This window comes from Onychostoma macrolepis, chromosome 14 (assembly GCF_012432095.1).
Source record: "Onychostoma macrolepis isolate SWU-2019 chromosome 14, ASM1243209v1, whole genome shotgun sequence".
Taxonomy (NCBI): Eukaryota; Metazoa; Chordata; class Actinopteri; order Cypriniformes; family Cyprinidae; genus Onychostoma; species Onychostoma macrolepis.
In genome coordinates this window covers 18,207,055-18,233,718 of record NC_081168.1, presented here as the reverse complement: position 1 = coordinate 18,233,718, position 26,664 = coordinate 18,207,055, and the positions used below count along the sequence as shown (strand labels likewise).

The 26,664-nt window shown below is 37.3% G+C and overlaps 1 protein-coding gene across 4 annotated transcripts in view; it reads left to right on the top strand.

The window, feature by feature from the left end:
• The window catches only part of unc5a (unc-5 netrin receptor A), a 202,191-nt gene that overhangs the window by 75,897 nt on the left and 99,630 nt on the right, over nucleotides 1-26,664 (top strand). For all 4 annotated transcript variants that reach the window (XM_058797407.1, XM_058797405.1, XM_058797404.1 and 1 more), the window contains exon 2: nucleotides 21,279-21,500. In XM_058797407.1, the coding sequence (XP_058653390.1) occupies nucleotides 21,279-21,500 (222 nt within the window). The remainder of the gene's footprint in view (nucleotides 1-21,278; nucleotides 21,501-26,664) is intronic.

Here is a 26,664-nt window from a genome sequence, read left to right as displayed (position 1 = left end):
AAATGCGAGTGAAAATCGGTGTTGGCGAGTAGGCTACATGCAACAGTGTCAGTCGCCAGTTGGCAGGTACAACTTTTACAAAATATAACAATGCAGTATAGTGAAAACAACAGCCAGTTTTTAAAGAGCTTCGCTGTTTCTGACATAAGCGACGAGCGAATCAAATAATAGGATCCAAACAGGCTGATAATGTCAGAACAGTGTGATGGCCAGCTTGTCCCTAGACACGGTTCTAATAACTTTTACCTGAGAAGATTTTGCTGCTTCATTTCGGAAGATTAACTTTTCCCTTTTTTATTCTTTAAAACCCAAGAATGTGGCGACACATACCTGGGGTTTCACTGCCTAAATGGTGCAGTGAAATATAGTTTGAAAGGTTGCTCGTTCGGTGAACACACTGAGCTGCTTCAGACAGCGCACCAGTAGCGCTTCAATGGACGAAAACACACACAATTATGTCAAAATGCGTGGTTTTGGCGAGTTATCTCGTAAACTTAGTCTTAAGTGAGTTATAAAGTCTTAAATGACCGTAAAGAGTTGGGAGATAATCGAATGTGACATATCCGCATGAGGTTTTAAAGAGACAGCGCTGATTTTAAAGTGAAACCTGCTGAAGTCTGTCATTGATGTAAGACCAAAAGAAAAAGAAATCATTGGACTGTTATAGAGGCTGATTAACTTTTGTAGCTTGAATAAAGATTAATCTGTATAGTTTATGCATTATGCAATTTATAGTTTATGTGAAGATTGTTTTAAAATCACTTAAATTATATGTTATGTATTTCAGAGCCTATTAAATGTTAAAAATAATGGCTTTCAATTATACTGTAATGTTGAATGGCTATAATTAATAGGTAAAATCTACGTGGTCTCATGGCATTTACGTACCTGGGTGCAGTTTTTAAAGTGACATGAAATACGTGCCAATAAGTACATATCACTGCAGTTTCCCAAATAAATGAACACTTTCACACAAATTTACAGAGTTGCTATTTAATAAAGCGTAATTTTCACACAATTACTTGAAGAATAACATGCTATGACTTCAAAACAATATTAATATGCTGGGAGATTTGAAAACTGATTCTTTTGAATGTTAGCATCGCGCACATCCAGCTTCATATCTATGGGTTTTCATGGATGACAAGTTTGTTCGGTAGCTCACAGAGTACGGAGATGGATTTAGGAGACGAGAAGCACTGGTTCGAATCCCGTGTAACTACGGTTCGACAAAGCAGTTCAAATCTGCATAAAATGAAGTTCAGATGGCACAGTTGCATCAGCTAATACATTTTTATATCAGTTTTGCATTTGTTAACACTATCGGGTAGGTTTAGGGCTGGATTTGGTGTAGGGCATATTTCCAACACGATAGAGCATTAACCTTTAACGACAGTCCCCGGATATTTTAATTCTGAACCGCCGCAATACGTATCTGAAGCAACATAATAAAAAAACAGCAATACGTACCAATATCTACGTAATAAAAACGTGCCAGGGTTCACATATTGAACCTGTGTTTTAGCGCCACTCAGTGGACATTTCTATTTGAAACTGTGGTGAAATGCGCAGCAAGGTACGTAAAAGGGTGTCGCACAAAAAGTGCGCAGAGGTACGTATTTTTATGAGACCAGGTTGGGTAAAACTGAGGGAAAATGCATTTAATAGAGACACCAGTAGGAGGACAAATTAAAAACATTGTAAATATGTTTAGTCATTGTAGTAGTAATAACTGCCTGTTTTTGCAAAAGAGTTTCATGGCCGGTAAAAACATTTTTGGCCGGTAAATTTGAACACGTCACCGGCCATTGGCAGGTGTGGCAAAAAGTTAGTTTTAGGCCCTGAGCCAGCGCAAAGCCGAGCGACTGAGCGGGGGGATCGCCACGGACGTTGAGCCCAACCGGTCAGACCAGGCGACAGTGCCCACCATGAGGGAGCAAGCCGTGGACGGTGAGAGCACAGAGTGGAGCTCCGCCCACTACACCGCGGCTGAGGGTGAGCTGATTATACATCTGGGACTGCTGGACTTATATTGGGACCTCATTGACTGGGAAACAGATCTGGATGCCGACTTGTCCCTCTCCTCTCTCCTTCATTCCCGCTGGTCCCGTCCAGCCCTCCTTCGTCTCTTGTCCCCACGTCCAGCCCAGAGTGGGCTCCCGTTTTCCAGTCCAGCCGAGAGAGAGACTCAGTCCCTGAGTTCAGCCAGGAGTGGGCTCTGATCCCGGAGTGCAGCCCTGAAAGCCCGGAAGCTCAGGACTCTGCTCCTCCGGCTGCACCTCGTCGCTCCGTCCCACCGGCTCAGTAGGGCCCCTTCCTCCCACCAGCTCCACCTTGGTCCTCAGTTGCACTGGCTCCGCCGCGGATCTCCACCTCAGTCGCCAGAGCCCTCGGCTCCACCCTGGCTCCCCGGATCCTCTGTATCCCCCTGGCTCGTTGGCTCTCCGTCTCTGCCTCGGGCTCCTCCATCACCTGCTCCGCTGCTGTGGGTTGGCCCCCTGGAGTCGGCGGCCATCCCTCCTCCATGTGTCCTCCATCCATCGGCTCCACCGTGGGTCGACATCATGGCTGTGGCCTGGGTCCCGCCTGGCTCCTCCTGCTCCAAGACCCTCCTGTCTCCTCCCTGGCTCCTCCCTCCATCATCACCACCCTGGACTCTGTCTGCCCATTTCCCCCTCCCCGTTAGAATTGTTACAGCGCAGGACGCACCTTCTGGGAGGGGGGAAGTAATGTCACATGTAAATACAACATAATATATCTGTAAACAGATATACCTTTATCATGATTTTAAGACTACTCATACAATGGTGTAAGATTTTTCTCATATTATGAAGCTCTAGGATGGACTAATAAATTCACTTTCATTCACTGTTATAGGCTGATTAATATTACAAGAAAAGTGAAATTGATTCTTTATTCGAAACATTGAGATTGAACCTTTTATAGAGAGCAACTCTGACCTCAAACACCATAGTAAACATAACTGCATCTGGAGACTTTCTGCTCTTCAGGCAGGAGCTTTATTCCACAATCTAACGTGTAACCACCACTCATTTCAGCCACACTTTGCTGCCCATATCCCCAAAGGGTGAAGCTGTTATTAATATTATTTTATTTTTGGTGAAAAATCATCTTATTGGGTGAGTTAGCCTGCACAGTTGCCATAAATTACCCATCATTGACATGACAGCTGTGCGGTGAAAAAAAAATAAATTGTGTTTCAGCACTAAGAAACGTCTCTTTCTGGGCCGAGCAGAGAGATAAGCTTGTCCCAGAGGGAGTGGATGTGTGAGAGAGAGATGGAGAGAGAGGAAGAAAGCATGAGACAGACTGAGAGAGAGAGGTAATATTGGGAGATAAAGAAAATTCCAGAGACATTCAGGGACCTGTTCCCTTGTTATCGGCCAGAGCTTGTCCTCTCTCTCCAATTTGCAGTAAGGTGTCATTAACGGGCTATATTGTCACACCCATCCTGATGTCAAAGAATCATCAGCCCCAGAAAGCAAATGAGAACACACACACACACACACACACACACACACTGCTTGTCATGACATATGTGTGGTTTCTTTTTCTTCATTTCTGTCTCTCTTCTCTCATTTGTATATTTTCCCATGCAACCTTATCTCTTGGCATGTGCCTCTCTCTCCCTCTGATCTTAAGTAGTGTTTGGGGACATCTCTGCCATGTAATCTTGTCTGCAATGTCTTCTGTAGTCTTCTGTTAGATTTCCATAATTCATAGTGTGCTATTATTTCCTGTGAATCTAAATGAATGGATGATCGCAATCAACAGATGCTCGCAATGCACTTTATTGTAAACTTCTCTTCCTTCCTAACTCTTCCTGCCATGGCAAATGTTCCTACCCTCTGCATTTCATTTTGTAAAGATTTCCGTATGCTTTTAGAAGTTTTATTTTTTAAATAGAAAATTTGAAAATGTAATTGTTTACATAGAATTGTATTATACAATGTATGTGTGTGTTTGTATGTGTGTGTATATGTTATCAAGATATTATGTAACGTCATTTGCAAAATAATTTTTTTTTTATAATATATATTATAGTAGTACGTTTAGTATAAATATATAATTTGTCATAAATATATTTACAAAAATATACTCTCTCTCTATAAAATAACATAAATATGTATTTTGAAGTTAGTTTGTTTTTTTAATACACAAACTAAAAACATGACTGATTAAATCTGAATCAGATGTATGTCACTGAGGTAGTTTTTCCATGAATTTTTAATGACTCAAATCAGCCTCAAATTGAGTTATTGGCTTGAATTGATTTACTGAGTTGCTTAATCTCTGAATCAGTCAGACCGAACTGATTTACCAGAGGCTTGTGACTATATGTTAAAAGTTATAATGTTCTTAACATTAGGTGCGTTTACATGTACACTTTTTTTGTCATTCCGATTAAAATCTTTCCGATTGAAAGATTCGATGAACTGTTTACATGAGACGTTATCTAATCCGATATGGTGTTTACATGTGCCTGTGCTTTCGATTTTAGGATATGCTAATAGCCTACAGTGACAATAAAAACAAGTCACCAGAGGAAAAAACGCCCATATTTACGTTAATATTTTTAATATCTGTTTGCACTTGCTTAGAATAAACGGTTAATATTTGAATCCCTTGCGTTCATTCGAGCGCTCAGTCATATGACCAGAACGCGATCATAGAAATCATATGCCCCTCTGTAATGCAGCTCTGAGATTAATTGTACTCTGATACTACAAAGTTGTACTGTACTTAAATGGAACAAATACACAATTTCTTACGAAGAGTTGCTGAACAATGAATCAAAGAAGCATTGCTTTATCACAATCGTGTTTTGTACAACATTCATGGCGTGAGCACGTATAAATTCAAGCAGATCGGAAATTATGAATCTGTCATCTATACAAATACAAATGACAAAGGCAACTTTTGGTCAAGTTGTTTATTTTCATTGAGCTACTTTCACTATCATCACTGTGTTGTTTCTAAGCTGAAAAGCAGAAAATTGCGCTTCATTTCAGATCTGTTTTTCACTCCGGACATGAGAGCAGATAGTCCGTCACACAGCAAGCGTTCTCCTTTCTAATGTGTTTTTAACTGTATAATGGAAATTTTAACTTTATACCTCCACTATTACCCAGTCTCTACTGTTGTGTCGGTGTCCCCAAATCACAGAATGTACCGTTGCCGACATCATCACGTTCACGTTCTGACGACCCGACCTCTGGACGTGATGACGTAGACGCAAAGTAATCGGTTTAAAGTGTTTACATGGCAGGATTTTAATTTTGTTCGGTTTATAGAAAGGTTTTTCCCACCCCTCTCAAACCGATTACAATTTAATTCGGTTTGGGCATTTTTATTCCGATTGAGGTGTTTATATGGAGCATTTTCATTCGGACTGGACTTTTAAACCGATTACAATGCTCCATGTAAACGCACCTATTGTTTAAGAACATCTGATTTCATCAGAAGTACCAAAAGAGTCACACATGAATCGTTAAAGAGTCACTTTAAAGCAGACTCGTTAAATGCCTTATGATTCCCATACCTACTTATGAATTATTTTTACATTTAGAGGACATCCCCATTGTAAAGTTTTGACAGATTTAGCTCACTTCTGGGACATTTTTGTCCCCAAAGTATAGCTAAGTAAACCCACACACATTCATGCTTGAGCATGCACATATATTTTGCCATTTTCTCGCCATTTTCTAGCTCACTATAGCAACTGTGCTATAGATAGTTTGAAAGTCTCTCCACGTTTTAAGCAGGTATAGATTGTTCCTTTCCAGAATGTCTCTTATGGAGTCTGATAATGAACGTTCCCTGTTTTAAAATGAAGTCCTTATGAATAAAAGTAGCCATTATGTTTTACATAGTTACCGTTTGTGGGGTTGCCAGGCATAAACACAGTTTGAGAGAGAGCTGCTGAGCCACTTTATTAGTTTTAGTTACAGCATTTGAAAAGGACGACTTGTGAAGTCACTTTTTGGCTTACCCGAGTTTCCAAGAGAGATTCACCAATGAAATGTCAGCAATAATCTACAGAATTTATCGACTCTGGAGTTAGCAATTCATTATATGCGAGGAACTCTTGTCCTTCAATAACTTCATATTAATAATTGTGAAAAATAAATCACGCCGCACCGCCAGAGGTCACACGTGCTGCCAAACGGCGAACAAAAAATGGGAGCGCGTAATAAATGGCAAAGAAAATACTTAGATAATATGATCATATTAAACTCAGAGCCCATCCATCAGAGACGTGATGTTCGCATGCAGCAGAGCTTTTTATGTGCACGGATTTCCTTTATGTGATTATTCACGTCGTAACAAAGCAGCTTCACGGGGTACTACACGCTCCAGCTTATCTTTGATCTCTGGCTTTGGACAGGACGCTTCGGAGGTGGTCTCCAGTCATAAAAGATGTGCTTTCTACATCATTTGTATTCATGCATGGTCGGAGTCAGAGGACACGATATGTCTGTCGCTTGTGAAATCAGAGCAATCCGTCTGGAAGTTTGCTGGGGGAAATGAATAGAATTGATCAGAACGGCATTTGAGGGGAGCTTGAGTTTCCTCAGCTGCTGAGGGCTGATATCCTAAACACGCGTGCGAGTCTGATCCTGTCTGTTTGACTCTGAGGAAAACTCGGATCAGATTTCTTGCTTTGTCTTTCATTTCTCGACGGGCTTTACTCTTATCACATGAAGTCCCGTTTTGCCTTTCACTTTCATGTGAGTATCTAGTCTCTCTCTGTGACTGTCTTTCATCAGAACTCAGTCTCCAGATTAAAATGTTTAGGGGTGTGAGCTTTAATGTCACATCATCTGAAAACATTACAGCTCTAATAGGCATATTTGACTGTCTAGGACAGATGAGATTGAATATTGATTCTTCTGGAAACTAAATCAACTAACTGCCCTTTGCTAAATTACAATTATAGATGAATTTCAAATGCATCTCCAAAGTTAGTCACATTAGATGCGCTGCCAATTAAAAATGTGTCTGTTATAACAGGAGTCTGACAATTAACACTTAAATATGTGAGTTTTCTCAAGCAGAGCGGTTGGTGCCTTAATTGCAGACGCTCTGTTAGCAATAATTGCTCTTTAATCATTTTTTTTTATTATTATTTACCTGCAAAGGGGAACAATGAGTGCTTTTACATGTACATCTTACACCAATTATGTTTAATAAACTGACAATGTTTAATGTCATGTAAACACCTTGAAACCGTGTTGTTTCAAATGGTAAATCCATTTCCCAATTTCTGCATGTAAACTCTTTTATCAGTTTCTGGGAATAGTTCACCCCCAAAAATCTGTTCCAAACCTGCATGATTCTCTTTCTTTTGTGAAACGAACTAAAAGGTATTTTGAAAAATCAATGGGGTTTCAAAGCAATATGACTGTCATTTTATGGACAGAAACATTCTTCGGAGCATCTTCTTTTGTGTTTCACACAAAATATCGGTTTGGAATGACATGAGGCTGAGTAAATGATGACAGCATTTTCATCTCTGGTTGAACAATCCCTTTAAACACACAATATTGCCTCCCATTAAGCATTGCGGGTTGTCTGTAATGGTATGTCCAGCCGTCTGGTGGGAGTCATTAGGTCCAATCATCGCACTGTATGGCCCTGTAACGGCCAATAATACAAGGTCATTTGACAGCATCAAGTGCACCCTAGGGTTCGAACACTCTTCCCCAGTGATCTTCCCATATTCCAGGATGATAATGTGGCTACATGCTGCAAAATGTATTCATCTTGAATCTAAGATTGAAGTCAAACACCTTTCATGGCTTTCCTAATGACCAGATGTGAACACTGAACCATAATGAATGTTTAGTCTCCATCTCTTATATAACTGAAGTTTTTCTTCTCGAAGAAAAGTCTTCATTCCATTACATGCTGATATTATTATCGCTGAGAAAGAGTCTTCGAGATGAATGGGAATGCTGACGGATAGCTTTTACTCTGGCTTGGATCATCATGGAAATTCTGCCTCAGTAGATCATGTTGAAAATCACTGCAGAGACCAGAATGACTCCAACACTTGAAGGTTCATTAACTTCTGTTGAAGAAAACTTCATGTGCTTTGTCAGGTTCAATATTGTGGAACTGGTAAATATTTTAGTGCCTATTTTTTTAAAGTTCAATTACCTTTTAAATTCACTGTGCAAGCACAGGTAAAAGAGTACTGTGGCACTCTATTGTTTTGCATTAGCATAGCTTGGCTATAATTAGGCCCGAGCAGGTGCTCAGGTGCTGCTTTGTCTTGTTCTTGTTAAGTATTATATTATGTGTCTTTTTAAAAGGAATCTCTGGTGTACTTGCCTTGCTTCTTTGTCACGCTAATTAAACTGCTGAAGTCAGACTCCTCAAAGCTCAGCCAGGCCTGTATGTGGAGGAGGATGCGGATTTCAGGTGAACAAGTTGACAAGTCGCAAGAGGATCCCTCTGGTTTTCATTTGGTGTAGTCGCAAAGAAAGTATAATACGAAGCACATTCTCCAGACATAATTAGCTAATTATTGGGATAGTTTTCTCACATTAACTCAGGCACATTTATATATACATGCGACAAAAAAGATAAAGTTGTGTTTAATGTTTGGGGTTTTAGAACATTTCTTCAGATGAATGTGTCATTTCTGTGGCATTTTGTTTCTGGAGTTTGAGAACTGCATTGTGAAAAAAAAATAAAAATGGCAAGAGTGAGTTCGGCTAAATTTATTTTTATCTCTGGGGAAGCTGGGTAATTAGATAAGGGATTAAAATGTTAATCTAAATTGTTTCATGACTTTCCTCTTTTTCCACAAGGCCTCTTCCAATTCTTTTTTTTTTTTTTTTACCACATTCATCCCTTTCTCATCCATTCCAAAAATTTCAAGGATTGTCATTCATTTAATTTATTTTTTGTCTCCAGAATTTGTGTGTGCTTTAGTTATTTTGAGATATGCAATAGCGTTTGAAATCTTAAAATGTCTAAATAGTTTAAATTAATAAAGTTTACATTAATAGCTTAAATAGTTTACATTTAATAATTAAAATTAAAATGTTGGTTTTGTACGTTTTTACATTTTTTATAATAAGTTTGAACAGCTTGAAAACCGACAACTCTTTGTGACTGAATGTAACCGATTGGCGAAATTTGCATCTTCCAGTTGGGGGAGGAATTGAAAATGGAGATGCGAACTTGGACGCTTCCTGCTTCCGTAGTAAAGCTAGCGCTGTGTTTGCATACTTTGTCACAGATGAAGTGGATTAGATGCAATATTTGTCAAATACACAGATGCTTTAGACATTTTAATGTATGAATGAATGTAATTTATTTACTATGCCTGTTACATGCAAGAATAAAGTGTAGCACAAGCGATTTCTATTAAGATTGCATGAAATGAGTTTTTACTGTTGTACAAACACTGATTTTGTGAGCATTTGCAGAACTGAAGGAGTCGGAATAAACAGAAAACACATAATCGTGAATCTGGTGAATGGTGAAACAGCTGTATTTTCATCAAACCTGTGCAGAATGAGGCAGTCTCGAATTGTTCTTACAGTATTTTAATAGCATGCTTCACATTGACAAATTTTTGAAACAACATACACTTCAAGTCAGACACCCATCAGTAGAAGCCGAACATGCCTTATATAGAAAATTATCACCAATCATGGTTCGACTTCTTGCATTGCTGTTGAAAGAGACCAAGGGATGTCACTTACTGGGTGTGTAAAGGATATGTATTATTATTATTAAAAATAATAATAATGTGTGATTTTATTGGATTGAAAAAAAAAAAAACGTAATTGTTTTGTTGTTGTTGTGTGTAGGTCAGATAATTGACTAGCTTAAGATGCCACACTTCCTATATTAAACATTTCCATTCAGGGGATGTTTCGTATGAACCTAAAGACCCAAGCTAAATTAAATGTCATGCTTTATTAGCCCTGTGTATCGCACTCAATTCAACAGCTTTTAAGTCCCCCAGTAACACAAGGCTGTAAGTCTGGTCTTTCATTTCTAGTGCCTTTAGAGGGCAGCCTGTGATCTTTTCTGTTAGGCAAATGAGCCTTTATTGTTTCCCTGTCTCATTTTTAAAGTTATTCTAAAGGAAAGTTGGGCTCCTAATGACAACCATAAGAAAAGGAATCATTTACGTCCACATTTACGTTCACATCATGCACTTTCCTTGCAAAGTGCATATTGTGCAAGTGGCAATTACCAGAGTGGGTAGCGAACAATCACAATCATTTCCATTTTCACAACAATCTCTTGTTTGAAACATCCATTACTGTATATATATTTAAAAGTAAAGTTTGTGTCATTTTTCGGGTTAACATGGGACATTGAATCAATGGAAAATAAGCCCTTATTCCTTTCAAGGAACATTCGAGAGACCCTGGATATTGATTAGACATATCTGGACAAGAAACTAGATAAAACATATTGGTTCCTGTCTGCGTGTGCAAGGAGAAAAGATAGTCTAGTCTTTTTATAGTTGCTCACTAATCTTTTCTTTAATATATGTCCTTTTTTCTTGTGCATTTTTCTTCTTTTATCGTGCTTGTGTGTGAGAGAGACTGAGCTAAAGGGAGAATGAAAGGGAAAGAAAACTTAGCATTAACCTTAAACTCTCACTGTCTTTCTTTGTTACTGAAACAAGTACTGCCATGTCACTTGCAGGTTAGGTTGCAAGGTTGTAGAGGTTTGTTTAACTGGATTTGTTTGACACCTTGCAACCTCTTGCAGGCCTTTCGTGCTGAGACGGGAGATTATAAATGAGATAAATGATAAAAAGCAAATCAAATCTGAAATTTGGAGACATCTGTTTCACAGCACAGAAGTACTCATTAAAAGACTTCACACCTTAACAGCGGCGCTTACTTCGACAGTTGGTGAACAAATGAACTGCCATATACATTTAAGGCCGAGATCGCTGCTGGCATGACTGTTTTACATGTGTCATTTTAGATTCACAGTTCCTTTGGGTAAAGGGTTGGGGGCAGGTTGACCGATCATGGGTTTTTGGAGGTATTAGATTAGTTCATAAGAAGAATGTGATGGTATTTTGGGATTTTCACAGGGCAAGTTAGTGTAAATGTGGTGTGAATGTGTACTTAAAGTGACAGCTGAAAGGTGTTAAGGCTCCTTTTGATCAGAAACTTAAAAGATATGTTGGCTTTTTATAGTCTCCTATGAATCGCTATTGAATATGAGTAGTTTTCAAGGGAGTTTTTTAAAGGGGTCATCTACTGAGAAATCTACTTTGCCTTGATCTTTTTAAGAATTCATCAAGCTATGAAAACACACTGTAACTGTTGACCATTTTTTGAAATTGAACTTACTTTTAAACATGACTACCCACATTTTCACATCAGCAATACTTATTGTTATTGTTCAGAAAGAGGACCCTCTTTTACTGAAATACTATAATAGAAAATAAATGAATGTATGCATATTTTTGCCTTTTTTGGTGCAAAATAAAGTAATTTTATTTAATTTTTAGGTCTTCTTATTATGTATGACATGCTATTTATTGGACACCATTCAAAATAGTACAATACACAACCCCTATCGATTTACATTTGCACATATAAGTGATACTGAATTATACTGACCCCTTCCATTGTTCACAAATATCAGTTAATAGCTGATTTGTATGTTGAGCCGACCAATTACCGCAGTGCTGTTTTGGTAATTGCAGATTGTACCTTTTAACACATTCAAATGAGCTTAATGAGCGAATTGGTTTTGATGGGTAAATCAAAACCGTTCCTCAACATTATGGTTCTGCACTGCTTTAGAGAGAGAGAGAGAGAGAGAGAAAGACAGACCCCTGGTAAGTACAAAAAAAAGCAAATCCATTACTATATTTCATTCAGTTCTCTCTTAATTTGCATATCTTGGCTATTTTAAATCAGCCCTGCATGAAGCCAGCTGGTCGTTTGTGAATGTTTGTCTTTTCTATTCACGTTACCCCAGGATCCTTCCTGAAAGCTTGCAATGTAATTAATCCATCACAATGTAATTTTGTATGACATAAGATTTTTTAGGTTTGTGTATTTATAGGTTATATGTATTTTTCATTTACTGTTGTTGTTTTAAATCTCTTTAAATGATGTAAAACATATACTTCATTGTTTTTTATTTTGCCATAGAATATCTGTAAATTATATACCTATAATGCAGCTTCAATGACAAAATGCAACTCTGGCCTATAAGTAAAATTTCTCCAGAGTGACCTGAAACACTCAGACACTGGCCTGGACTTTTGAGAATTCACTAGGCGATACGTTGCTTGTTTAGAAGCTATGGAAGCCCGTTTCTGCCACTGAATAAAAAAATAAAAATAAAAAAGGTAATTGCAACTTTTTATCTCACAATTCTGACTTTTTTCTCACAATTCAGACTTTTTTCTCGTAATTATGACTTTTCTTCTCAGAATTGTGAGATATAAACTCAGATATAAAGTCCAGTTTTGAGGGGGAAAAAGACTATGTTCTCAGAATTACGAGTTTATAGCTTACAATTCTGACTTTATAATTCGAAATTGCGAGTTTATATCATGCAATTCTGACTTTATTTCTCAGAATTACGAGTTTATATCTCAGAATTCTGAGAAAAAAAGTAATAAATGTTAGGGAAAAAATTTTAATTTCCTTTTTTATTTTTTTATTCAGTGGCAGAAACAGGCTTCCATAAGAAGCTCTGCTCATCTGTGATTTGTCATTTGAAGCATCCAAGGAGAACTTTCTACATTTTCAAACTGGTGACAGTTTGACCCAAGAATGCTCCCCTTGAGATTTAACATTTTCAGTTTTAATGAGGTGACTCTCTTTTGACATAAACTGTACCTTGTGCATGATGGAACAAAAATAGGATATTTTCTGATTGTGGCTCATAGCTGAGGTGTGTGTAGCCTGTGATGTGAACAGAGGTGTGTTTTTTGTTTGGGGGAAAAGAAGAGAGGCTGTGGCTGGAAAGCTTTTCACTAAACCTGGACTCAAGGCAGAGCAAATATTTGTTGTCTGGTGGTAAACAGGCATCAGTCAGGGCCTCAGACAACACCATTTCCTGTCTAGACTGTGCTTTCTATGTACCAGTATCTGTTATCAATCACTAGGAGCATTACCAAAAAAAAAAACAATGACATTTTTTTTACAATGAAGTACATTGATTATTGCAGATTTATTGATTAAATGTAATGATTTATTAATTAAAGTACTGTTTTGACCTTGATCTAGACTCATTATTTGAGTTATAAAGTTATATAATTTTATAATATTATTTTGTATTACTTATGTGGTTAAATGTGCATTTGGAAAATAATTAATTATTATTATTATTATTTTATTTGTCAAGCTTTAAGATTGTCATGACCTGTTATGTTGGACAAATGAATTAAAATACATTCATTTAGTTGCACCTGCACCTTATAAAAAGCCTATGTACTGTATATAGCTTCTCTATAAAACGTATGCATCACTTCATAATAGCTTTAATTAAATGAATGAACTTTATTGCATTATATAGTGCTCAAGAGATCATTAGACACGCAGTGCTGCTGAAAACTTCTTGCCTGAAGGATCCGGAAGTGCAGATGCCTGTTTTGTGACCTCACTGTAATTTCATCTATAAATGATAAATGGAATTGAGAAAATTAATTTCCTTCAAAACGTAGGGCCGTATCAACACTTTGTAACCGCCACCATCGCCATGGTTATGTTGTTAAGTTACTGGCACATGAAATGGCTTAATAATCTGTCTAGTAATTTTAATAAAATTAATTTCTGAAGACATTGTAAAGAGGTGATGACATCATAAAACGCATTACAGCCGCCGTTCATCATTGTGATTTTAAATTATGCCGAGTGATTGCTCTATGATGCGTTGCTTGAGGGACAAAGCACTGGTAAAGGAGTTTAATTGGCTTGGAAAGGGCAGGCAAAGTAAGTTTGGCCAATGAAGAGAGACCTTACGTGACCTTTCTCTGTCATTGTATGCGACCAGGCCCGTATTTACAGTCTGACAACGATTTATTCCAATTTAGCTGATAGAGTCTTCATGTTTGGTTCCGGTTATCAGAAGATTTCTCCTCTGAAGTCAAATGCCAGCGCTGTGTCATGCATCAGATCAGAGAAAGGAAGTCGTTGATGGGCAGAATGTATTGGCTGATGCTGGACGTCTGTTCTTGGTGCGCTCTGGGTTTTGCAGCTGCGGTCTGATCACCTGGTTCTGATTGGTCTCTTTGGTGCTTTGCAGTGTGGCTTTGATTGGTCAGCTGTTGCAAAACCCTTTTGATTTACTCAACTTGGCAGTATTTGGAGAGATACAAGCCTTTCATTTATGGCATTACAAACAACCGTGCCTTTTCACGTAGTGTATTTAAATGAATTTGTTCACTTGGATTCATTATTCACGGTTTGGGAACGTTATGAATTGCATCTACCGCTTGCATGAGAATGTAATTTTAGTATTTATTTTATTGAGCTGACACATTTCTGTGGCACTGACAGAAATATCTCGCTCTCATAAATATGTTTCATCGCTGGTATAATGTTCAGGGATGAGAATCTGCATTATCAGATTGCACACAAGATCGTATCCATTAGATATTAGTTGTGTGTAATATCGGATTTCAAATTCAAATGTTAACCATTATGAAGTGTTTACTTCATTTGTGCATTGATCCATGAGGAGCCCGTTAAGCACGGACGGGCAGTTGTTTTTCTTCTTTGTATGTGTGTGTGCATGCATGCATATGAAATAAGTGCAAAGAGAGTGATGAATATATTAAACTCTATAACAACATAAGCGTGGGAAGCTCATCAATCAGCCTTACAGAATGACTTTAATTTGAAGCTTTGCATGGCTAGAATATGCTCTCATGAATAAAGGATTTAACTTTGTCATGAGCTGAAACGTGTGTTAACAGAACGTGCAAACTACCCACGCAGTTTGTCCGTTTAGGATGTAAAGGTGCCCTCCTCCGAGCCAGCTGTTTAAAACATTCTACGTCACACGGGCAGCTGACATGACCTGTAATTTTACTGTCTTCAAGGAAAAAGGCTATTCATTTTTTCTCTCTTAATTGGATTTTTTTATTCTAATTTTGTTTCATATCTTTTTTTTTTTTGCGATTAAATGTACAGTTGTGATTGTTCTCATCACTTGTAAAATTGCGAATTTTATTTTAATGCAGCTTAAATGTTTTATAATCATCTTTTTTAAAGTGAGTGGTCATTAATTTACATATTTTCTAAAGATTAAAAAAAAAAAATCAAAAGTCTATATTGTTTTTTGACCAATTATTAGTCTTGTGGAGTGACTTTTGAAAAAATAAAAATAAAATGGAACTTTATTAAACCTAGAAAAAAATATTTTTTGATTATATTATTTGGTACATATGGCTTTTATGGGCTCATACTAGAGGAGGAAAAACACCTCAGTTATATTCAGAGGCTTAAACCTAACAAAAATATGCAATTTAGTGTGGTCGGTGATATTTATATAGCCAACAAGATGACATTTTGATAGCTTGTATTGTACATCGGTGAGATCTTACTGTGATCTTAGAGCAGACTACCTTCACAAAATGCATATAAATATCAGTTGTCATTCTGTATCTCCTAAGATGATATGATCAAATCTCTGTAATTTTTATTGTAGGAGACAAAAAATGCAGTGCAGTTGCAATACAGTATCTGTTTAAAGGAGATGTAAAATAAGTCTCCGATGTCCCCAGAGCATGTGAAGTTTTAGCTCAATATACCCCACAGATAAATTTTTATAGCTTGTTAAAATTGTCACTTTTAGGGTATGAGCCAAAACGCTCAGATTTTGAGTATGTTGCTTTAAATGCAAATGAGCTGTTGCTCCCAGGGAAGAGGGCGGAGCTTCAAGAGCTCCGGCATTAGCAGTGCTAGCCTTTGCAAATAAACATTCCACTATTAATACAAGCCTGTTTTCTTTACAGAAAACATATTCTGTTTCAAAGTCAGTCATCTGATTATACTGTGCATAATAAATCCGCGTTTATGAATTACACAGATGGGGAGCACGGCAGGATAAAAATAACAACATAGCTGGTTTCATGCTATCACAAACTTTATAAGTCCCACTTCTGATCATGAGCTTGACAACTTCAAGCGATCGACTCACATTGCTTTCATATGCAACTTTTAACTACCATATTCCTATTTAAGATCATCCTGGTAGCAATTTATTGTATATATTCAGTTTATTGTATTGTGTTTCGAAAATTTGATGTATTGCAATATTTTACTCTCACATTTCTGAATGTGCAACTAGTGCTGAATTTCCTGCTTTACCTCATTGCAGTGCCTTCAAAATATAGTTGAGCACTGGCACATTCCAGTAAAAATAATATGATTCTGACACATGGCGCAATAGCGCTTCATGCGACCCAAGTTTGAGTTCCGGCTCATGGTCATTTCTCGATCCCATTCCTCTCTCTCCTGTCCAGTTGTTTCCTGTCTTTCTCTGAACTGTCCTCTCATAATAAAGGCAGCAAGGCCAAAAATATAGCCTAAAAATTGCACCATGGGAATAGTGAGCCTTGGTTAGCAGTCAGTGTCTAAATAAATAAATAAATTATGAGGAAAAAGATGGACTCTTGCAGTGAGAATATCAATTCAGTATAGTGAGAATAACATATTGCAATACTTTGAAATACCGAACAAAAATGAATTCATCTCTATTACGTCCAACATAGCGTGAAACCTTTGAGACTGGTCAGGAAAACAGATGTAGACGGTCACGAACAGTTTGAAAGCTCATTTATGATTGTCGTATCTCACCACAGCCTTACATAGATCCCACCTGGACAGATTGGGCCAGGTCTGCCTGCTGGTTTACCGAGCTCTCATGTTGTAGAAAAGGTCACCATGAGGAGCTAATGGCCATCATCACTGTGCCAAATTAAGGCTCATTAGATGGACTACATCCCGTGGGCGCTCGGTCTTACATCAGCACAAAGAAAGCCATTTTGACCTGCAATAATTGCCTTGATTGCACCATCCTCTGCTTGCAACAGAATGGCTTGAATTCCCGATTCATTTGAGCATGTTTTTAATAAATGAATGTCCCTGTAAGATAAATTACTTGTCTGTCGTAGCACAAAATGTAATGTAGCAGTGGCGGGGGTGAAACTGGAAAGTGATGTATGTCCTTCATTGGACACAGAACATTTAGTTTTTATTAAGAGTTTAACACGTACACGATACATTAGTGGAGGTTCAATAGCCGTAGCTTTGCTTCTCACTGTATTTCACTCTGATGAATTAGCAACTCAGTACACCACGTAAAATGACAAAAGGAAATGAGCAGAGCAGCATTATTATGACGTGTTGCACCAGGCCTGGCGAGGCTGGGTAATGTCTTGGCGTGGAGGCTTGATGTTTATTACTTTGGCTAATGTTACCTGCGTGATCCAGCTTGTGTTTTTCTGCTGGGGGAGATGAGGAAGGTGCTGAAAAGGTCAGCGTTAGCCTTGCTGTTTCATTAGCAGAGATGTGCTTTTTGTGTTCTGTGCCACAGGCCAGTTGTGATATAAAATGTCTTCTATTACTTTGGGAATTAATATCGCAGTCCAGAAACAAATTAGCTTAATTATGTGATTGTGACATTGTGATCTCCTATCTACGAGTATAGCTGTTTAAAGATGATGTAAGTGATTTTTGTGTGTATGTTTGTATATACAGTATAGAGATGATTGTGTGGACATGTCAAGCACCCTGAGTAAGCGTTTTAATGTTTTTTTTTTGGTTTGTTTGTTTTTTTTTAAAAGACGTTTCTTATGCTCATAAAGGCTGCATTTATTTGATAAATATACAGAAAAAAACTGAAATATTATTGCAATTTAAAATAACAGTTGTCTATTTAAATATACTTTAAAGTTAAATTTATTCTTGTGATGCATATCTGAATTTTCAGATTACTCCATTACTCCAGTCTTCAGTGTCACAATGTTATCAATGTTTTTTTTTTTTTGGAACCTGTGGTACTTTTTTTCAGGATTCTTTGATGAATAAAAGGTTATAAAGAGTAGAATTTATTTAAAATAGAAATATAGTAATATAATGAAATACAGTAAATGAGATTAAAAACTTCTGAACAAATATGAAAATTTGAAAGTTGAAATGCTAAAAATTATTCAAACTAAAACTGAAATAAAACCAAAGCAATTTTTTTTTAAATGTCAATAACAATAGCACATTGCTAAAATATAAAATTAAAAGTCAAGTCACCATTATTTATATAGCGCTTTTCTGGGCATAATATGCTGAGAATCTCAAAACTTCCTGTGATATGTAAATCTACAACATTGTGTGTTTTCTTGATGTATCATTCGATGTTAATCCTCAAAGAAAGCATCCAAGCAGTCTCTCGTTGCTATCATTACCTCCTCAGCCGAATGCAACATATGTTTGTGGTGGTAGGTGAAAATACACACTCTTAACTTCCAGTGTAATATAATTTAATCTCATTCGCACCCAGAACTGGCCCTTTTCCAAGCGTGTTTGATGTTTTGCACCTGCACAAGCATCCCATTGTTGAATTCTGATGAAATCAAGATCAAGGTTGTTGGGGTTTTAGTCTACATTATATGCAGGCAAGTTATGCTTCATGGCTTTGGCGTCATATTGGCTATTTGCACTCAACAAGTGTCTAGAAACAGAGCGAAACTCTATAATGAGAAACTCGCCGAGGGAATAACTAATTGGCAAAAGTGATCACTTTAAAAATTGAGTTCAGTCCTGAAGGCTATCAGACATGTAGTGTGTGTTTTTGTGTATGATGCACAATGGTGTCGGACCTCCAGCATGGAGAGGGAATAAACAGCCAGCCGAGGCTGCTTGATTGCTCTGGGTTGTGGGCAGAAAAGGATAAATTAGCAATTCATTCTTAATTACAAAGACCAGAAAAACATTGCAGCTAACAAATGAAGCGACAAAATTACTGATAGGGGTGAGCACCGTTTCCGCGCCGCGCTAAAGAATCATTCTCTCCCGCAAGTCGCAGGGCCAAGCTCTGATTAATGATGATTTCTCATTGAATCTTTCCAAACATTTATGAATCCAACCGCCTCGGTGCTCCTTCCATAAATCTACGCGGGGGAGAAACATTTCCGCCCACAAAGTCACGCAGATCTTTGATCTGTAAACCCCGCCTGATCTTGCCACGCTACTGGGGGTCGTCAGAATAAAGAGCTAGTTCGCCTCACGTTTAATGCGGCCTATTTGTGACGGCGGTTGTCAGTCAGTGAATGGCTGGCAGTCACGTCACCGTGTTCAGCCCGGGTGTAATAAAGAGTTGAGTTAAAGCCCTGGATACAGGGCCCGCCGAGCGTGTTTTGAAGTGCCGTGGTCATTCAGCAAGAGGGATTTATGGCCTGCGGTCCATCAGCTCTGATCTTAAAAGGCTGTGATTAACAGCAGAGAGAGTAGAGATGGGATTCAGCACTGCTGTAGGCAAACCTGACAAGGCCATACCACTCAGAAGCTTTTTACTCAGCCTGTTAACAAGGGAACTCTCTCTCTCACACACACACACACACATTGTTTTTCTGTGGGGGGGTGGCAGATAGTAGCATATGTCTCTTTCAGGATGGAATAAGACCTTATTCAGGGGCTCTTGAACCTATTTATTTATTTTTTCTTTTAATTATTTAAATTTATATATCTAAATATATTTAAATCTGAGAGACTACAATGGCGTTTTAATATCTCAAAAAATAAGGTCTTTTGTTAACGTCTTTTTTTATATCTTGTGAGAATTATAAACTAATCTATTTAATTATTTGTCCTTCATAAAAAGTTATAACTATTTGGGATCCCAGGGACTCCTGGTGTAAAAATAATATTTGCTGAGTTACAGTTCATTTTAGTGACGCGTTTCTAAAAACAGTTTGCGGAGACGGAGAAGACAGAGAGCGCACCCTGTTTGTTTTATTATTTTTCCAAAAGCACAAAGTTGTGTTGTTATTGTGAGTGTACACAAAAAAAAGTAGACACTTAACAGTTTCGATTGATGTATAACACTTATTTGTGTGACCAAAATCAACAGAGTATTTTTAGTGTCTTTTGCACTGATCTTAAAAAAAAACGAGTTGGTCTCGCCGGCGAGACAGCCGACCCCAGAGAGTTGTAATGTAATGAATGTGTGTGTGTGTGTGTGTGTGTGTGTGTGAGAGAGAGAGAGAGAGAGAGAGTATTCAAATACAATGAATTTTTACATGCTAAAAATGTTATTGATATTATTTTCTTCAGCTTGTTGGAGTCAAAGTGAAGCAAGCAGAAGCAATGTTACTGCATTGGTCTTATTTCTGAAAAACTGTTTTATTTTGTCATTAAAAAAAATACAATTAAAGCTTCAGTAATATCTATAAATATATATATATTATCTAAGTTTTTATTGGAGTTAGAATGGTGAATAATAGGTTTATTTTGAAAGTCCTGTTATTACTTTTACTCATTAGCATCTCAAATAAAATGCATGTTGTCATGACTCATGGTGACTTAAATTTGAAGTATATTAAAGTCATTTGCTATATTTTTAAAAACTTTACATTTGAGAGTATTCTGGCAAGTGTAAGGATGAATTTCACAAATAAGTAAAAAAAAAAAAAAAAAAAGAAGAAGAAAAAAGAATGATAGCTCACAGATCACTGTGCAAGTAGACTGAATTAGGCATACATTTATGTGTATTTATCCCAATGAATTTGGTATCGACACTTCTAATTGTTGAAAAGTATTTATTTCTCTTGATTTAACATCTAATTGAACATTTTAGATTAGTTTCTTATGACATAAGTTGCTTATAATATTTATTTAACCCTAGCAAAGTCAGTCCACTCTAATTAATATTCATGAGTTAACCCTACACATGAACATGTTCAGCATCGCTGAACCTACTTTGTCTAGAAATACAATCCCATGTCACTCAGGCAAAAGCAAGCACTTTTAACGCCACACTATTAGCATGATCTCCCAGACCTGCTGTAGCGGAGACGTTGTGTCAGCTGTGGTTGGCAGAATATCTGTTTTCTACCAAATACGGATGCACAAAATTAGTATTGCACTCAGGTGCGTGTCAGAAGCAATCTGTCCGCTCACAGGGTTCGGTGTGTGAAATTAAATCAGATACACTCATTATCTCTTTGCACTACTAAAAGGTTTCAGGCATCTGAACAACCACAACCTGTCCCTAAAGTTTTATCTCACTTGCTTTCACAGGTGGAGAGCATGCGGCCACTGTAACACATCCACTTCCTGCGGCCTTCGCCGACCTGCTGCCACACTTCCTGGTGGAGCCTGATGATGTTTATATCGTTAAGAACAAGCCAGTGACCCTCACCTGCCGCTCGACCCCTGCCACTCAGATCTACTTCAAGTGCAACAGCGAATGGGTTCATCAAGATCAGCACTTGATCGAGCGTGACGTGGACCCTGCCACAGGTAGACCCCCTCAACACTCTCTCCGAGGTTGACAATACAGGCTGACCCGCAGCATTTATAAAATGACACTGGAAAACAGGAGTGCCTATAAAGGATGCTTTCTAGATGTGATGCTCTTTCTTCTTCTGTAGTATAGCACAAAATACAAGGACTTCCTTCAAAGCAATTTTCAAAATGTCTTCTGCCCATATCATGAACAGGGCTTGCTTTGTGCTCAGGGATTGGACTGTTGCATTAGTGTACTGTCTATCATAAAGGGCCGGTTTAGTTTGGATCCTTCTTGGTTTTTGGAGCAGAGGCAGCGATATTAATAATTAACTGCAAAAATGTCAGTTTTGTAATCTATTAATAATATAATTTAATAATAAATGCCTTACAGTGATTTTACTGTAGTTACCAGATGTTGCTATGCACACTGAAAGCTTTTATAAAACTGCAGGAACAGCAGTATTATATAAGACTAATGTTCTATTTATTAATAGTAATCATTTAGCTTAACCGTAGGCTGTTCATGGTTTCCATGCAACATTATGGTCAAAGTTCATTCTGTAAACTTGGCAAACTAATATATAAGTATTAGGCTAGACATTATACATAACAATGATGTCATACTCTACACAGGGGCAATATAGTGTCAGATGTTTTTGTATGAATAGCCTAATGAACAATTTTGGCCTTACATAATGTAAGGTCACCTAATGAAGAGTTTGTGACCCATGATAAATGATAACGGATTGAAAGCCAGATGTTCTTTACCGACATATCAGGAAGCTTATCATGTGCAACGACTGAAAACAATACCTTTAATTTGAGAAACTGAGAAAGTCAAGTGGCTCCACAAAATTAAAGGCTTTTAGAGGTACCTAAACAATGCTTAGATAATAACTTCTAGATAATATATTTGAAAAATAAATACATTCATTTTAAGTTTGAAATTAACTTGTCTTGCGTTATTGTGTAGGCTATTACACAACAAAAATGATCACATAGCACATATTTATCATTTTATGTTTAATTTTAACTCCTTTAATTGATTTTTTTCCTGTTTATTTTATGTGCTCAATATATTTTGGCTGTTAATTTAATTGTAATAGTGCCATTAATTTGAACGTTTGACGTTGTTACCGCTATAATTAGATTTCAAACAGCTGTTACTAGCTTTCTAACTTGGTTGCCACCAGTTTTGTTTTACATCTCTTTATATCACTCCGATTATTGTCACATCTCATTTACTCTATAATTTAGGTTGTAATAGAAAATATATTAGATGTTTGTCTACCTGTTAGCGCATGTGAGGACAAGCTATATGCAGTGCAGTAGGAGTTGCTATCTCTTGCCCAGTAGTGCACAACACAATGAAATCTCCACAATACAACAGAAACAAGCCCCAACACAATGAAATTAGCACAACACAATGGAAACAAGCTGCAACACAACAAAAACAGCACAACACATCGGAAACAAGCTGCAACACACCAGAAACAAGCCACAACACAACAAAATTAGCATGACACATCGGAAACAAGCTGCAACACAACAGAAACAAGCCACAACACAACGAAATTAGCACAACACAAAGGAAACAAGCCGCAACACAACAAAATTAGCACAACACAATGGAAACAAGCCACAACACAGCAAAATTTGCACAATACAACAAAGTCAGTCCTATGCGTTGTGTCCTATGCATTGCAATTCCGTTGTGTTGTGAACCACTGGGCCACCATAAAGCAAGATCAGATCCACTGCAGAATCTTATTTTCAGTAGCATTTGGTTATTGCTGCTAGCTTAGTGTGGCGCTAATGGGTTAAGAAAGGCTATTTTGATTAGCTTGAAGAAGATAATCAGGCATTGAGGAAGGCAGATAGGATACTGTGAGGGATTTTGCAAGACATTGGTGTGAATATAGTTGGGGCTCACTTTTGTTTTCCGATGCATTTTGGGAATTTCTAGGGATTGTTTTGGTGCACTGAACGATTCTGACTAAAAATAACTGACTCCCTGTATACTATTGTACTAGAGATTGGATAGAGACAGCCTATATTAATGTTCAAAGATACTATGTTTCTTGGCCACTATAAACAGCCCCTGTGGTTGGTCCAGCAACTTACATTACTTGGCAGAAGAGTTGTTTATTATTATTAATATACATTGGTTTTTCATATTGCCTTTGCTGCTATTTTATGAAAGCAATAAGTCACTGCCTCATGTCCCAAAATACTTGGTTTTTAGGTCTTGCAATGTTGCTCAATAATATTTTAAAGCCTGAACTATCTGTTTTTTTTTTTTTTTTAAATGATTAGTGTCAGTTCCCTCAAACAAGTTTAGCACGGTTTCTCTGCAGTTTGTGATTTGTTACTTGTTTTTCAAGGCAGCTTCGTGTTGTAATTCCTCTGAGGTTTAATCACTCTCCCCTCTGAGAGCAGTTTAAGAGATGTAGCCGGCGCTGTAGCCGATTTGTTCAGCTGTACCTGCTCTTATGTGGACATGCTGTGTTTTCTGTTATTTTCCTCCGTCTCGTGATTGATTGGGATCTGCTGACAAGTACTCAGCTCGGCTTTCTACAATGATTGTTCCTAGCGTCAGTAGAATAAAAGAATTTGCTAAAGGGTTTTCTGTGTCTCCCGTTCGCCGTCTTCCCCTCGTTCTCTCAGGAGGTGGAGGCGGGGAACGGCTCGTCAGCATTCAGTGAGCGGATGTTTGTGTGTTTGTTTGACGCTCCTTGGCAGAGGCAGCGTAGGGGCATAGGGATTCACGTCACGCGTGTGCTAGGATTCAGAAGTGATCTGTAACTTAAAACCTCCAATTCACAGCATGACAGCTGATTGGGAGAGCTGACGTGCGGATGACATGCTGCGGAGGAGCTGCAACAATTTTCAGGGGAACGTCGCATTTCTTAAGATGGAGGATATGCTGCTAGGTATTAGAGCAGACAGGCATAAACTCCTGTCATCTGTCTATAACACATGCACACACTAGACTATTAACATTCAGTTTCTTTTGGCAGACAGTACATTGTGTTTATTTATTTAGCTGTGAGTCGCATTTTGAATGCACACGCACATTCTTCATTCGCTGATGTGAAGTCGGCTAGTCTGTTTGACTGTCACCTGAGCCAGTAGTACATCACTTACATAGTGTATATTTTGCCACCTGGAAGGATTATGAAACTATATTTACAAAATCACAACATATTAACATGTTAAGTAAATATCCTTTAAAAATGAATGAAAAAAAATGTAAAAAGCTTATATTCTGGGATTTCAGTAAAAATCTAACACACATTAAGGTTTTTGCCTAAACTAGAAAAAAAAATTGATTCCAATATATTCTCTGAAAAAATAAAAACTTAAATTAATGGAAAACCATTTTTAATATAAATTTTGCAATTTGTTTGTAACTGTCGCTCTATGTTGACTCAAGTAAATTCAGTGATTAAGATTCTTTATTTTTTATTTCGCAGTGTTAGCTGAAGCATTGCATGACTTCGGTAACTGTCGCTCTGTTTGAATACAGTCTGTTGTCAACAGTGAGACAGTACAAGGTCTCAACATGACACCCCATTCCTCTTGCCTGTGTGTTGCTGATGAATGGCCAGCATTTGGCCAGAGATGAAGGACAAACAGATGTCCAACAGTATAGGTTTCCGAAGGTACCCACATTGATCTCTCCCAACTTCCACATTGTGCTGTCAGCAGTGTTTTGAAAGGCGAGCAGCGGGAGGCATCGTCTCCTGTGTAGTTTCAGAAAGTCTGGCTCAAAGTTAGTACCGGGAAGTAAACTAGACTCCTGACTTTTCCTTTTGAATAGAAAAACAACTCAAACATATGTCAGCTCATTGAAGCGGAGAGTACAAAGTAGTTCCACTTGTCTTGCCAGCTCAGGTGCAAAGGAAATCAGTGTTGTATGGATATTGTGTCTTAGGTTATGTCATTGTGCTAAACATGTTTTTGTCCTTAGTCGACATTTACATTTTTATACATTTATGCAAAGTGTTTTATAATTGAGGGAACACTACAACAAAAGTGCTGTCAGGGTTATCGTTAATTAAACTATTAAAACATTTTTGTTAATTTAAATAAAGGTGAAATTCAAAAACTGATAATAATAAAAATGATAAATTAAAAACATTATGAAACACCTTAAGTCAATTTCATTTAATTTAAGTTGAAGCACTAAAATTACTAACTGGAATTAAAATAACTAAAAACTAAAACTGAAACAAAAAATAATAAATGAACCTTGAATAGTAATAATTAAAATAAACAAAAACAAATAAAAATGACAAAGGTTCATAACAAAAAAACAAAAAAAAGTTAGGCTATAGTATGAAAATAAAAGTGAATTCAAAATATTGATAAACAGTATTTGTGTATAAATAATACTAAAATAACACTACTTGATGTAATGGGTTTATTTATTGTTCTTTTTCTCCATCACATAGTTTTTTTTATTTTTTATATATATATATAAAATATATAATACATATATATAATATGTTATTAATATATGTTTTAAGGGTGCTTAAAATATTTGTCCATCATGGTAGTATTTGTAGTACAGAATTAAATTTAAGAAATTGTTTCCAGATAGGATCATTTTACTATTACTGCATTACAGTAAAGAGATGTTTGTTTTACAGTATTACAGTAATGTTTCATGTTATAGTAGCATGATTTTGAGTTGAAAATGTGAAAATCATTTCAGAATACAAAAAAAAAAAAAATTACCTGTATATTTCTTAATGAGATTCCCCCCACAATATCAGTATGTTATATTTACTATCAATACTTCAAAATGTCACAGCCTATCATCATCAGCCATCATATTTCTGCCCTCACCATTAAGACTCAGACTGCACAGTCCTTCGCTCTTATCAGAGTTTCAGTCATTGGTACCTTGAGGCAGTTTGATCTCATCGATGGATGTTTTAGTTTGCAAATATCAAGTTATTGACAACTATTTGGTATCTGTCTGCTTGGTGCACGTCTCCCTTATATCTGCAGCGTTTACTTGAATGAAGAATAATGCTGTGATGTGTCCTTCCTCTCCAGTGTATCAGTGTCCACTATCGATTCTTTCCTGGGAGTCTATTGGTTCTCATTACCTGTCTCCAGTAACTTATCTCAATTGTATTTCTCTGGCCAGTTCAAAGCTTCTCCC